Source organism: Myotis myotis, unplaced genomic scaffold, assembly GCF_014108235.1.
Source record: "Myotis myotis isolate mMyoMyo1 unplaced genomic scaffold, mMyoMyo1.p scaffold_m19_p_13, whole genome shotgun sequence".
Classification (NCBI taxonomy): Eukaryota; Metazoa; Chordata; class Mammalia; order Chiroptera; family Vespertilionidae; genus Myotis; species Myotis myotis.
This window is the reverse complement of record NW_023416317.1, coordinates 54,160,525-54,174,587: the sequence shown is the minus strand read 5'-3', so window position 1 is coordinate 54,174,587 and position 14,063 is coordinate 54,160,525. Positions and strand designations below refer to the sequence as shown.

The window sequence follows — 14,063 nt, the reverse complement described above, 5'->3', positions numbered from 1 at the left end:
TCAATCACGCCAGCCCAATGGATGCGTGACGCAGACCAGGAGGGCTCTGAGCAGAAATGAAAGGTCCCCTTCCCCCCGGGTGGGTGGCCATGAGCAGAGGGACCGGAGTCCAGCTGGCCTGTGAATCCCCAGGAGCCCGGGCTCTGCGAAGGGCAGAACAAGAGGAAAAATCGAGAAAGTCGAGTTTTCACAGATCTAATCCCCGGATACAAAGGAAACTTCTTTTATTTGAAAAACTGAGTTGCTTCCACGGACACTTTTTTATTAAAGGTATTTATGAGCCCTCCTCTGATCGCTCCCACATAAACCATGCGCCCCGGGCCCGGCCACCGCACACACACGCGTGGTGACTCCTCCAAAGAGAGTTGTACCTGCACTACAGCAGCGACAGGGAAATAACCGTGCTGATTTCATTCCTTTCTGTTCAATGAAATCCTTATTTTATTGCTAAGCGTTGACACTTCCACAACCTCCACTCCCTTCCCTCTGGCCCCTGAAGAGCCAGCGGCACCAGCTGAGCATTACCGGGACCCTGGCGACTGCATCCGACGATTTACTGGGATCCCGGGCACGCGCTGCGATGAAAGTCGAGGAGATAAAAGGACCTTCGCCCACGCTGCAGATAAAGGAGTTGGAATAATAGCTCCTTTTTTTCCCTCCTTTCAAAATATTAAACTTTATCCATCAGAACTTAACAGCTCTGGGACCAGAACTTGCTTTGTGGTTAACAATATCTCAATCACAGGATTGAGATACCTGCAGGGAGGGGTCTGGGATAAGGCTGGTGTAGGAAATGCGGAGGGGCGCACACCAAGCCACATCAGGATAAAACAGAATGGATGAGACGGACTCACAGGCACCATCCCCTCATTGTCTCCAGCTCAGACACCCTGTTTGGTCTAGATGGCTGCCTTTGAAACCTCAGAATCTGACCTAGTCACAGGGAGAAAAAGTACCAGAAACTGCTAAGGTCTAGACAGGGCTGCCATGTTGAAAGTCTTCCTTTAGTTGAAAAATGGGCTTTCTGGCCTGGCCGATGTGGCTCAGTGGTTGAGCATTGAGACATATGAACCAGGAGGTCATGGTTCGATTCCCCACTAGGGCTCATGCCTGGGTTGTGAGCTCGATCCCTGGGTTGCGGCTCGATCCCCAGTAGGGGGCGTGCAGGAGGCAGCTGATCCATGATTCTCATCATTGATGTTTCTATCTCTCCCTCTCCCTTCCTCTCTCTGAAATCAATAAAAATATATAAAAAACAAAGACACAAAAAGAAAACATTTACATTTAAAATGTAAAAACTATTTTTTCCCAGCAACTCAATTTCCTAGTAGCTACTTTAAGGATATGATTGGTCAAACAAGTAAAAGAATATGTATGACACCATCCAATGACGTCTAACAAAATCCACTACCAGCCAATTATTTAGAATAATACAGTAAAGTCATATAATCAGAGGAGATGCTTAAAGGACACCTGCCCCGGGGACACTCCAGAAGGGCAAGGCGCTCGAAGCTGGATGCCTGTGGATCAGTCAGAACCACTGCTCATGCACTGCCCAATGCTGGGCTTTCTGGACAGGGATTAACTTCATTAATATCCATATTTATGTTAATAGCCATAGTCAGGGCCCTCAGTCAGCCAGACTTGCCAAGAACCAATGTCACAAATCCTGATGTTGACTCGGCCCCATTTCCTATCCTTTTTAATGAAATCTCTGGGATTACTTTCTAAATGAACAGTGAGAACAGTACAAAAGCGGAAGCAGAGAGCATTCCAGAAAGCCGAGAGGCACCTGGCACAAGCCCGATCCTGGGCCCAGCTGTTTACATTTCATTACTTTTGCTTAAAACTGAAGGAATTAAAATAAATCCTTTGGGCTCCAGGGAGAAAACCCTAGTAACAAGGACTCCAGAAGCGCTTATGGATGGGCTTTCTGGAAGAATTCCACGAGGTTTCTATAATCTCCATTCATAAAAAGAGAATTGATTTATGCAAAACAGCTCATTAATATGCATGAAAGGTAGACCTCTCAAGTGGGTGATTCTAAAAAAGGGGAGAAGGGGATCACCCTGCAATCGACTTGTTAAATCAGGTCTGTAGACCTGGACTCTTTCTCATTTGCATTTCCCAATGGGAGGAGCAGAAAGATTGCCTGGGAAAACTGTATTTCTGCCTGGGATCACTGTTGGAAAACTATTGCTCAACCACGTTCCTCCTTGTTCTTTATTCCAGTGGAATTTGTTTTGTTTTTATTCCAATACATTTTTTGTGTTTTTCAAGAAGTGCCTGCAGTTACACATTTGAGCAGATGTGCACATGCAGAAAATAGACTGTACTTTGCTTCCTGCCTCCACATGTGTCTGGCACATAGAAAGTGATCAATAAACATGCATGATTGGCCTGTGGGGATGGATAAGAGGATGGCCAAGTTAGAGTTTGGAACTGTGGGTTAGCATCTGCATTTCCTCTGGAAAAAATGATTTCAATGTTCTTTTTAAACTGGGGAAGGGTTTGCAAGGAGCCAGGACACCTATAGGAAGGGCTCTGCTTCATCAGTTGTCAGGGAACATAAATCACACTAAAATGAGATACTCTTACATATCCTCTCAAAATGCTAACGTTTCGTAAGACTCATCATAGCAGAATTGCCCAGAAAACATTGCTGGTAAAAGAATAAATTGATGAAATCACTATGGACAACAGTCAGTATTACCCTCTGAAGTTGTAGATATGTGTTCCCAAATAACTTGTAGTTCTACTCTATAGTACATGCAACAGAGAAAGGTGTGCACAAATGTTCCAAAAGACACATGTGAGGAGATTAACAAAGTTAATCATCCTTGTCTCTACAAACCATCTCAGCTTCCATTGACAGCAGAAGTCATTCATAAATTATAGTATATCATATGTAGTATAATGTATAATAAGTTATAGTGTATACTATAGTATAGTAAAATATTATATACAATGGGAATGAATGAACTAAAGTTACCTATAACAACATGAATGAATCTCAGAAATGCTGTTGGCTACAAAGCCAGACTCGAAGGCACATATATTGTATTGTTCATGTAAAATTTAAAAAGGCAGTGTTGCCCTAGCCTGTTTGGCTCAGTGGATAGAGCCTGCAGACCAAAGAGTCCCAGTTTTGATTCCAGTCAAGGGCACAGATCTTGGTTTCAGGCTCCTCCCTGGCCTGGGCCCTGGTCTGGGCTCTTACTGGAGGCAACCAATCGACGTGTTTCTCTCACATCAATGTTTCTCTCTGTCTTTCCCTCTCTATTCCATTGTCCCTAAAAATCAATGGAAAAAATATGTTCAGGTGAGGATTAACAATTTTTTTTAAAGGCAGTATTTATTATAAATGTACAGGTCCAGAGAGTGGATGGAGGGTGATGGGAGTAGAACCTGAAGAAGGCGCCAGGGAGGGCCTCTTGGGTGGCAGCCACATCCTGTTTCTAGACGCGGCTACTGGTAAGTCGTGCTTTGCTGTCTGTTGACCTGTCTTGTAATCTTCTCTCCGGCTGATACTCCTTGGTAAGGACAGTACAGACACGAACACCTTAAGCCGTGGCGAACCCTTCCAGAGGTTGCCACCCAAACCTCTTTATTATTTATAGATACATCCAAGCCCTTGGTTCTCATTTGCTCTGTAGGTGACACTGACTATCTATGGATAGTAAATCCCAGAAGAAATGTCATTGGGTTCTTTAGAGCAAATGAGAATTTTGCTGTCATTTCTAACCCATCTTCTAAATCTCAACAGCAAAATCTCTAAGGGCCACGTTCATACTTCCAGCCCATGTGTCCAACAGCATGGACTCATCAACAAGGGCATCGCTTTGTGTTTCTCCCTCAGCTCCACAAATTGGGATCTCTCCATTTTGAGAGAACAGACCCCTCACCTTCCGACAACCTCCTCTCCCACCTCGGCGCAGCCAGTGCAGCGTGAATGTGCAATTTTATTCAAATAGACCCAAAAGATTAGGTCCTGCTGAATGTAAGTAGAGGTGGGAGGTGAGAAAAGGCTTGGGTTTTGAAAGAGTATCATTTCTGATGAGGCACATAAATAGATGCCCAGCGGTGATGATGAAGGAAAAACGAAGATAAAGCGTTGGGTGATCTACTTCCCTGTTGATTTCAAAAATAAATATAATAGCGGCTCGCTGTAATTCAGCCACGCTACTGCTCAAAGTCCATTTGTTTGAGAAGTGAATTATTCTTAAAAGCAAAGACAGCTTTCTCCTGGGTATGATACCAGTTGGGGGTCACGTTATTATTGCATTAGGAGGCATTCGAATATTAAATTCATTGCAATGTTGTTTGGTGCTATTTCCAAAAGGAGTGTGAAAAAGTAATACTTATATTCAACTTTCTTTTACTTAAGAAACTCAAGAAAAAAATATTCCTTTGCCTACTTCATTTAGTTTCTTCTGTCCTGATGTACAAAAAAAAAAAAAAAAAAAAAAAAAAAATTAGAAGCCACCTAGCATTTCCATTTATAATAAGATATGCGTTACCCACTTTACACACTTCACAATTATCAGAGACTTTCCAGTTTCCAAATGTACTTTTAGGTGTTATTTTTAAAATTCTCCTGGGTTTTAATTTCTCTTTCAGATAAAAATACACTTTATCACCATATCATCAGGATCGTGTTGAACTGGCTTTGCATTTCTTATAAAAAGTTAAGATATTCTACAGTGATCAGAACCCACGAGGCTTTTAACATTTATTTCTAAATGTGAGGGTTTCTTTCTCCTTCCGGTGAAGACCTTGGACAAGAGACGGGAATGAAAATACTCCTCACCTTGAGTACACACATTCAAAACCCACCTAAGGAGGCAGAGAGGCCTCTATGAGGACTTTCACCGGACAACTTCGCCGCTGTCTGGGACTACAGTTTTTTATTCATGTGGATTCTGCTTTATTTCCTCCATCTACAATTAACACATATGTACATGTGTATACTTATCTATTTCTGAATATATATATATATGTATATATGAATATATATATTCATATATACGTGTGTGTGTGTGTGTGTGTGTATTCACATACATGCAGGGTGTCACCAAAAATGTATACACACTTTGACAGCTGATTCCATTCCAATTGGAAGATGAAATGTAATCTATTAAACACTGCCTTTATAATTATTCCAAGTGTGTATACATTTTTCAGAAACAAGGGCAGCCCCAAATGGCCAACATAAGGGGAACCTCTGTGTGTGGAGCAGGGTCTGAGGGACATAAGACCTGCAGGGGAAACAGACCGGGTTATTAACCCACACGCTGCCGAGAGCTGAAGTCATTCTACAAGGTGGACTCTGCCCATATATTCTATGAATGAAGTTTCAAAGCGATTACTTGTTCAAAGTAACGGACAACAGGTCCTTTCCCTGAGCACTAGCCCCTGGGCCCCAGTGGGTCCCCTGCAGGGCTGGGGCTGGGGGAAGTGTTGCAGGGTGGGGGGTAGAGGGGCATGGCAGCCCGCCTCCTGCACCACCCACCTCAGCATCGAGAATTACCTTCAAACCGGGCTGTCCCTGGATTCCACAGGGAACACTCCAGTCCCTGGCAACGCTGCCTATAAAGGATAGGAGACACTGTGTCTATTGCTCATCTGCTAATGCTCCCAAATGTCACCAAGGTAATTACTTGGGTGACATTTATGTGACGCCGCTGGACAGTGTTCGGTTAATATAAAGTCTGCCTGCGGCAACCACTGTATTTCCACCTGCGTCGCACTGTGGCCCGTGACCACGTCCCCAAAGGAGCAGCCATCTCCCCAGGCACCCCTGCCCTCGGCCTCCCCTTCGCGGGCTCTGCACCCCAACATTCAACACAGAGGACAAGGAGGAGGAGTAATGGAGCCTGTGTCTTTGTCTTATATTTCCATCTGGACGCTTAGAGCTGTTTCTAAATATGATCCCCGAGATGTAATAACAGTGCGAGTGTCTTCTTTTATTGAACCAGATTCCCTTTAACCCCGGGAGTCTGGATTCGCAAAACAGGCCATGAAAATGTTCGCCTCCATAAATTCATGTTTGTTCTCAGAGAGCAGTTGAATGGCAAAGCCGGATTTTCTTCTAAAATGAATATAATAAAAATACTACATTTTCATAATCACAGCAATTATAGATTTCCCCCCACAAACTCACATGCAAACTGGAGCTTCGCCTTCCGACTCAGAGCCGTGCCCAGCGGGTTGGTGGCCAGGCACTGGTAAGTGCCCGTGTCCTGGTCCCAGCGCGGGCTGCTGATTGCCAAGTTGCCTCCGTCCAACCGGTGGTGCGAACTCATGGAGAAATCCAGGTCTGTGCCATTTTGCCTCCACCTTCAAGGGGGAAAGATCAAGTTATCGTAATCATATAAAGAGTCAGCCACTATGTGTCATACACAACCTTTGTAATTCCAGGGATCGGTTAGAAAACGCAGCATGGCTCCATGTGGAGACGGTCCTGCCAGTTCCCCCAAAGATAACTGTGCCCCTGAGCTCAGCGAAATCAGTAAGTAGGATATTTGAAAGATCTACTCTTGCCCGGCCAGCGTGGCTCAGTGGTTAAGCATCGACCTATGAACCAGGAGGCCACGGTTCGATTCTGGCCAGGGCACATGCCCGGGTTGTGGGCTTGATCCCCAATAGGGGGGGCGTGCAGGAGGCAGCTAGTCAATGATTCTCTCTCATCCTTGATGTTTCTATCTTTCTCTTCCTCTCCCTTCCTCTCTGAAATCAATAAAAATATTTTTTAAAACAAAGAAAAGAAAGATCTACGCTTTATGAATTACAACCATTCACCTAAATGAGTACAAAGAGGCAACAGAACCCTCAACATGAGAAAGAAAACGATCTGTCAAGAACACAGACCATCTTACTCCTGGAGCAACTTTTCCAACAGCGTGACCATCCTGCTCACCCAGAGCTGACACTGTGAAATGAAACGTCAGGATGATTTAGGGAGAGACATGCGGACGAATGTGTTACAAACGGCCCAGGAAAGATGGCCAAGATCTCACAGTGCCGGGCGGAGGCTGATAACAACCCGACAACAGCCCGGTGGCCATGGAACACGCCTGTCCCTGTTGGTTTTTTCCTGGGAAAATTAATCACGCTGGAACCAGCGCCACGGTGCTTGGAAATGCCAAGCTGTCCTGATACTGGAACAGCACAGACAGGGCTCGAGAAGCTTTCAGTTTAGACAGCCAAGTCCCTGGCTTAGTTATTACTGAGCAATCCTCTAGTCCAGCGGTTCTCAACCTTCCTGATGCCGCGACCCTTTAATACAGTTCCTCATCTTGTGGTGACCCCCAACCATAAAATTATTTTCGTTGCTACTTCAAAACTGTAATTTTGCTACTGTTATGAATTGTAATGGGAATATCTGATAGGATGTATTTTCATTGTTACAAATTGAACATAATTAAAGCATAGTGATTCATCACAAAAACAATATGTAATTATATATGTGTTTTCCGGTGGTCTTAGGCGACCCCTGTGAAAGGGTCTCGACCCACAGGTTGGCTAATCACAGGTTGAGAACCGCTGCTCTAGTCCGTGAATTAAGTGGGAGGAAGGCCTCGCCATGCTTTATGTTTAAGAACCAGAAAATGCTCTGGAAATGCCCTTCAGTCACTTGAAGACGAGAGAATGCCCAGTGATTATCGCTAACTCCCCCTGGCACCCCTAAGTTTCATCAGCATATCCAGACATGTAGACGCGTGGGTATATCATAGTTAGTGAGATGCATTACAAGGACACAGGTGTGCGTATTCATATATGAATCATTTAGGAGCCTGGCCGAGGTGGCTCAGTGGTTGAGCATCGACCTATAAACCAGTGGTTCAGGGTTCGATTCCTGGTCAGGGCACATGCCTGGGTTGCGGGCTTGATCCCCAGTAGGGGGCGTGCAGGAGGCAGCCCATCAATGATTCTCTCTCATCACTGATGTTTCTATCTCTCCCTCTCCCTTCCCCTGTGAAATCAATAAAAATATATTTTAAAAAATGATTTCGGGCCGAAACCGGTTTGGCTCAGTGGATAGAGCGTCGGCCTGCGGACTGAGAGGTCCCAGGTTCGATTCCGGTCAAGGGCATGTACCTGGGTTGCGGGCATATCCCCAGTAGGAGATGTGCAGGAGGCAGCTGATCGATGATTCTCTCTCATCGATGTTTCTAACTCTCTATCTCTCTCCCTTCCTCTCTGTAAAAAATCAATAAAATATATTTAAAAAAAAAATGATTTCGGAAAACAGACATTTAAAGATGCTGAGTTTAGACAATCAGTCATTTAGGAAAACAAGTGGATAGCCTTTCCCATGGAATAGAGCCAATTTCCAAGGATTCCTCCGGTCACACCAAGATCACACTGAACATGCATTGAGGGGCGGGGGTAGGGGGATGAAATGTAAGAAAGAAATCACATTTTACAAAATTCTTCCAAACAGCGCTGACCTTTTCAGGAGCACCCTAAAACACCCCATGGAGAGAGACGGCCAAGGTCTACCTCAGGGAAAGAAATATGGACACAGGTAACTCACCCTTGACCCCTGGGAAGTTCAGAGTAATTGACCCACCAACATCAAATCCATTCTAGCTTTTGGACAAACTCGTCACTTTGAACTCATTGACCCAATTCTGTGCACCTCAAGTTCTTTTCAATAAAAAGAGTTTGAAAGACAACAGTCAAAAATACTACATTTCACTTTGCTGAACTTCCTGCCAAACCTCTGTTCTTCCTCTTGTCCTCAACGTTAGGAGAAGCAAAGGGTGAAAAGTGTCCTCTTGGGGCATGTCTCCTGCCCCCATGTCCTCCCCTCTTCGGGGGTCACACAGCCTCCCGGTGCCTCCCGGCCATGTCTCGGGCCTCGAGCTCCCTTTCCTTTCAGAGCGAAGCAGACAGGGCCTGGGCTCCCAGGTCCCCTTCGTTTGGAAATCAATCACTGGAATAAGTGCTGTCATCCTTACATGCTCCTAATTAAGCTCCGTAATTGTTTCTCAACACAAATGCAAAGTGCTGGGCTTTGCTGCAGCCAAGGAGGCTCTCGCAGCCGCCCCATCATCATTCCCGTCGCTCGGAGCAATGATTATCACACCAGGCACATGGACCGGCCGCGCCGGTGTGGGCGCCGTCCTCATTACTGCGTCTGAATCGATGGAGAGAGAGGTGCATGAATGGATTCGAGTGGTGGTCGTGCACACGTTACGGATAGGGCTGCACACCCGGGAGAATGTTCCTACGATGCTGGTGAGGAAATGTGCTTTAGATGATTATTTTAAGCATCTAATTAATATCATACCAATCCCAGGAAACATAATGGATTCAAATTAAAATCTTGACCTTTTGCTGGAAACATTCTTCACTATTGAGACGTTAAGCCCAGAGTCAAGAATACGACGGTGGCGGCCACGTCTTTCTGTTTCCTTCCATAATGCAAGTGTGTGCGTGTGTGTGTTTATAAGTGGGTGGGTGCGTGTGTGTGCATATAGTATGTGCATGTGTGTGTGCATGCGTGTGGGGGGGGTGGGGGCATGTGTATGTGTGCATGTATGTTTCAAAACTGGGCCTTGCTTTAGAACAGGGGTGGGGAACGTCTGGCCTACAGACCAGACTGTAGTCTGTATAAGACCAGAGAAGTCACTGGATCTGGCCCTGCTAAGGCATTAGGGGCGAGTTCATTAAATGTTTGACCAAATGATCAATTTAAAAATGTTTGGCAAATTTTTAAGTGGAGAATTGTGTATGGCCCGCAAATGATGTTATAAATATCCAAATGACCCTTGGCAGAGAAAGGTTCCCCACCCCTGCTTTAGAAGTACACGAAGTGCCTGTTTCTGGGCTCATCCCTGCACCTCTGAAGAGAACCCCACAATCTAGGCCAGGGGTCCTCAAACTTTGTAAACAGAGGGCCCGTTCACTGTCCCTCAGACCGCTGGAGGGCCGGACTATAGTTTAAAAAAAAACTATGAACAAATTCCTATGCACACTGCACATATCTTATTTTGAAGTAAAAAAACAAAACGGGAACAAATACAATATTTGTATTTGCATGTGGCCCGTGGGCTGTAGTTTGAGGACCCCTGATCTAGGTGGTGAGCAGCCTAGCGGGGTGGGGGCCATGTGCCCTACTAGTACCTTTGACAGCACTGCCTTGTGGGAAGAACCTTCGGTCTAGTGTATCATTGGACAAGTCATCCAATTTCTGCAGAAGTCATCTCCATCACTTCTAAAATTTGCACAGTAACATCCCTCCTGTTTCATCGCCTGGGGCTTTAGGGGTCACGGGGGGGGCGGAGGGAGCTGAGAAGGAGAGAAGCCGGGGGAGCACTGGTGTGGTTTACTCCAAATCTGGGCCCCGTCCGGACTCCGGAGTGCCGCTGTGACCAGGCGGGGCAGGCAGAGCTGGAGAGAGGAGCCTCCTGCGGTGACCAGGCCCAGAGCAGGTGGGGCACACCCTCGATGACCTTCAAAGACCTGTCTCTGATGAGCGTGTATGTGGCCCATGTAGAAACCTCTTCTGTGTCGCCTCACTTTTCCAAATGCAATGCGTCCTCTGAGCCGGGACTCAGCTTGCTGCTCTCAGGTCATCCTAGACTTTCTAGGGATAAGCCATCCCGCCCACGTGCCATCTTTGGGGACCCCATGCTCCTTCCCTTTGCAAAGCCCCCTGGCTAGGCTTTCATGCCCCCGTCCCCCCTGTTGTTAGAAAACAGAGGGATCTTTCCATGGGGGCGCTTCTGTCCCAACTTGCCTGACACGTCTGCGTCTTCTTCCTTTCCCGGGATCTCGTTTGTAACGGTGCTTTTATTCTATTTGAAGTGACTCTAGACAAGCTGTTTTTACACTAGTTCCAAAGTTCTGCTTTACATACCGCTTGATTTCCCCATGAGATTTAATTTGCTAAAGGGAATTTACTAAAGAAATAAAATAAAATATCCACAGATCTCAAAATCAACTGGATAAGGAAGCAGGTGCCAGGGAAGAGGAATGATTCTTCCAAGATCTCACAAGGTCACACACAGGATGACAGAGTGGGGACTAGCATCGCCGCCCTTCTTCATTCCAAGACAACACCTCTCTCGGACGGCTTCCCACTATATCCACGTGCCCTCAGATAATGTGAGGACCTGAACCCTAAAGATTTTCCTCCATCTCACACACACAGTCTAAGGCGAATGTGGTTATAGTGAGTTTGTTGCTATCACATTTAAGTTAGAAAGGGTCAGATTGAAACAGCTTCACATTCTGTCGCCAATGGGCATTATCTGAGACGCCTCTGCCCTTTGCTTTATTATCAAGGAATTTGGGTCTGAGCCTGACATTTCAGCACTCCGAATCCCTTCTTTCCTCCCTTCTTTCCTCCCTCCTTTCAAAGCCTCTTGCCTACTAGTGGTTTATGCCATAATATTAGAGATGCGCCAACCAGGTTATGGGGTTGGAACTAAATTGCCTGTCTTTAGCCTCCTAAGTTACAAGTATCCTAGAAACAAAAGCCATTTAACAATCCTGGGATTTTTAGTCTCTTCTTTCTGTGTATTTCTTTATTGATGAAACTAATTGGTGAATTATCTTGAGAGCCATTGTTTTATATTTTTTCTGCCTGTAGTAAACCAATAGATATCTTATATAAGTAGCTGATTGGTTGATAGATTGCTTCTTGTGCTTAGCCAATAGGGACTCATCTTATAGGGACTCACATATTCTTTTCCTTCTTTAACAAACGCTACCAACTCTTATGAGCAATCAAATTAGCTCTCAAAAATAAAATTACAACTTTAAGTATTAGGTGAAATGAAAAATGTGTTAGTCAGATATTTATAAATTTAACCACATGTTAAATTAAATAAGACAGTTCATTATTTTAAAAAATCAACCAACAGTACAAAATCCATTTGTTAAGTGAGTGATTTTTCACCTACAGCTGGGCTCATTGTTGTGGGGGTGCAAGGACAGGCAGCCTGGGTCAGTGAATAAGAATTACGTGACGAGACATCACCTTTCAACTCTTTTGTTATTGAAAAGAAAAGATGCAGAAATTAGCTCAAAAAAATATAAGCGACAGTTGTCTTTCTTTATCTTTGTGCAGTTGAGTCATTTAGGTAATTAATCTACATAATTTTAAGATCAAAGTAGTTATACATATAAATATGGCATTTTTAATGCAACATCAAAAGTAGGCAAAAACAGTTTATTTTGCCCTAATGGGCTGAAATCATTACTTTCTGTGTGTTTATTCAACTTCCCTGATAAAAATTATGATTTTTGAAAAGTGCTTTTCAAACCCAATGTTACAAGAGTCATACTAATATTTATTCTGTCTTTTCCTATATTCACTCTGCATATGCAATTCTCACCAACCAAATATCATTATTATTTACACAAGCATACTATATACGTGCATATACTTTAATATTTGTGAATTCCATCCACAATGAGGATCAAATTCTGCCTTTCCTGCAACCTTATAAGAACAAAATCATTACTGACCCCTCCTCCCCATTGTTCACAGGTTCTATGTGAGAAACAACAACGGTTTCTCGTCTTTGCCCAGAATGAAAGTGTTGTGCTGCCTCAGAAGGCGCATAGCTGTCTTTTAGACATTCTCTAAAAACAGTGCTCTTGGGTTGAGGGGGCCCAGCCGTGGGGTCACAGGAATTTATCAGGTACAGGGAAGTTTCCATCTTGATTAACTGCTTTGAGGGGAACCTTTACTGTCTTCATCCCCATCATGTGTCGGGCAGTGGAGGCAGTAGCCTCACCCTGGGACGGGGTGCAGAATGGGCCAGCTCTGTGGTCTCTCCAGTTTAGGAAACATCTCTTCCTTTCCTTCCTGTCTTTTCCTTTAATCCTCCTCTTATTTTCTGTCCTTCTATGTTTCCTCCCTCCCTCCCTCTATTCCTTCCTTCCTCCCTCCCTCCCTCCCTCCCTCCCTCCCTCCCTCCCTCCCTCCCTCCTTCCTTCCTTCCTCCTTCCTTCCTCCCTCCCTCTATTCCTTCCTCCCCCATCCTCCCTCCTCCCTCCCTCCTCCCTCCCCTTCCTCCCTCCCTCCCCCCTCCCTCCTCCCTCCCTCCCCCCTCCCTCCCTCCCTCCCCCCTCCCTCCCTTCCTCCTCCCCCCTCCCTCCCTCCCTCCCTCCCTTCCTCCCTCCCCCCTCCTCCCTCCCTCCCCCTCCCTCCCCCCTCCCCTTCCTCCCTCCCCCCTCCCTCCCTCCTCTGTCCCTCCCTCCCTCCCTCCTCCCTCCCTCCCTCCCTCCCTCCCCCTTCCCCCCTCCCTCCCTCCCTCCCTCCCCCCTCCCTCCCTCCCTCCCCTCCTCCCTCCCTCCTCCCTCCCTCTCTCCCTCCCTCCCTCCCTCCCTCCCTCCCTCCCTTCCTTCCTTCCTTCCTTCCTTCCTTCCTTCCTTCCTTCCTTCCTTCCCTCCCTCCTTCCTGTTCTTCCTCCCTTCCTCCTCTTTCTTTTCCCCTTTTCTGTTTTTCTTTCAGTTCTAACCTCAACACGACACTGCATGGCAACAATGTCAAGAGTAACTCTTCTAAGCAAATCTGATCCATAAACAGAGTCCGAGCCGTGGCTGCCGGAGGGCGGGGCACTTGCTGCCTGGAGCGTGGGAACCTCGGGGGACAAGGCATCGTCCTGGGGCGGCCACAGCGGGACACCCGCGTCAAACTCAGGGAGCCGCAGGCCGCACGGAGGGCGCTCTGAGCCCTTTCCTGGGTGTGTTTTACCTGGAGACAAAGAGGAAACGCGTGGTGCCGAGACGAGAGGCAGGACGGTACCTGAAATGGGGTGGAGGGTAACCGTTGGCGGCGCAGCGCAGGGTGACTTCCGACTGTGACGAAGCCAAAGGGAGCGTGACGTCCTGGGGCTCCTGCGTGAAGACGGGGCGGCTGAAAGGACCGTCACCTGGAGGAAGAAAGGAGTCCCGCCCGGTGAGAACCCGCGCCTGCTCTCGGCGAGGCCCCAGGCCCCGGGATGCCGGGTCAACACACACGCAACGAAGGGCACGTACTTGGAAGGGTCTCAAACACACAGCACTGCGAGAACAGTGCAAAGCAGCGGTTCTCAACC

The 14,063-nt window shown here is 46.4% G+C and overlaps 1 protein-coding gene across 1 annotated transcript in view; it reads right to left on the bottom strand.

Moving 5' to 3' along the window:
• CNTN6 (contactin 6) overlaps window positions 1–14,063 on the bottom strand; it is a 165,699-nt gene that overhangs the window by 90,576 nt on the left and 61,060 nt on the right. Inside the window, 2 exon segments of the mRNA XM_036333342.1 lie at window positions 6,164–6,339; window positions 13,772–13,898. Coding sequence (XP_036189235.1) covers window positions 6,164–6,339; window positions 13,772–13,898 — 303 coding nt within the window.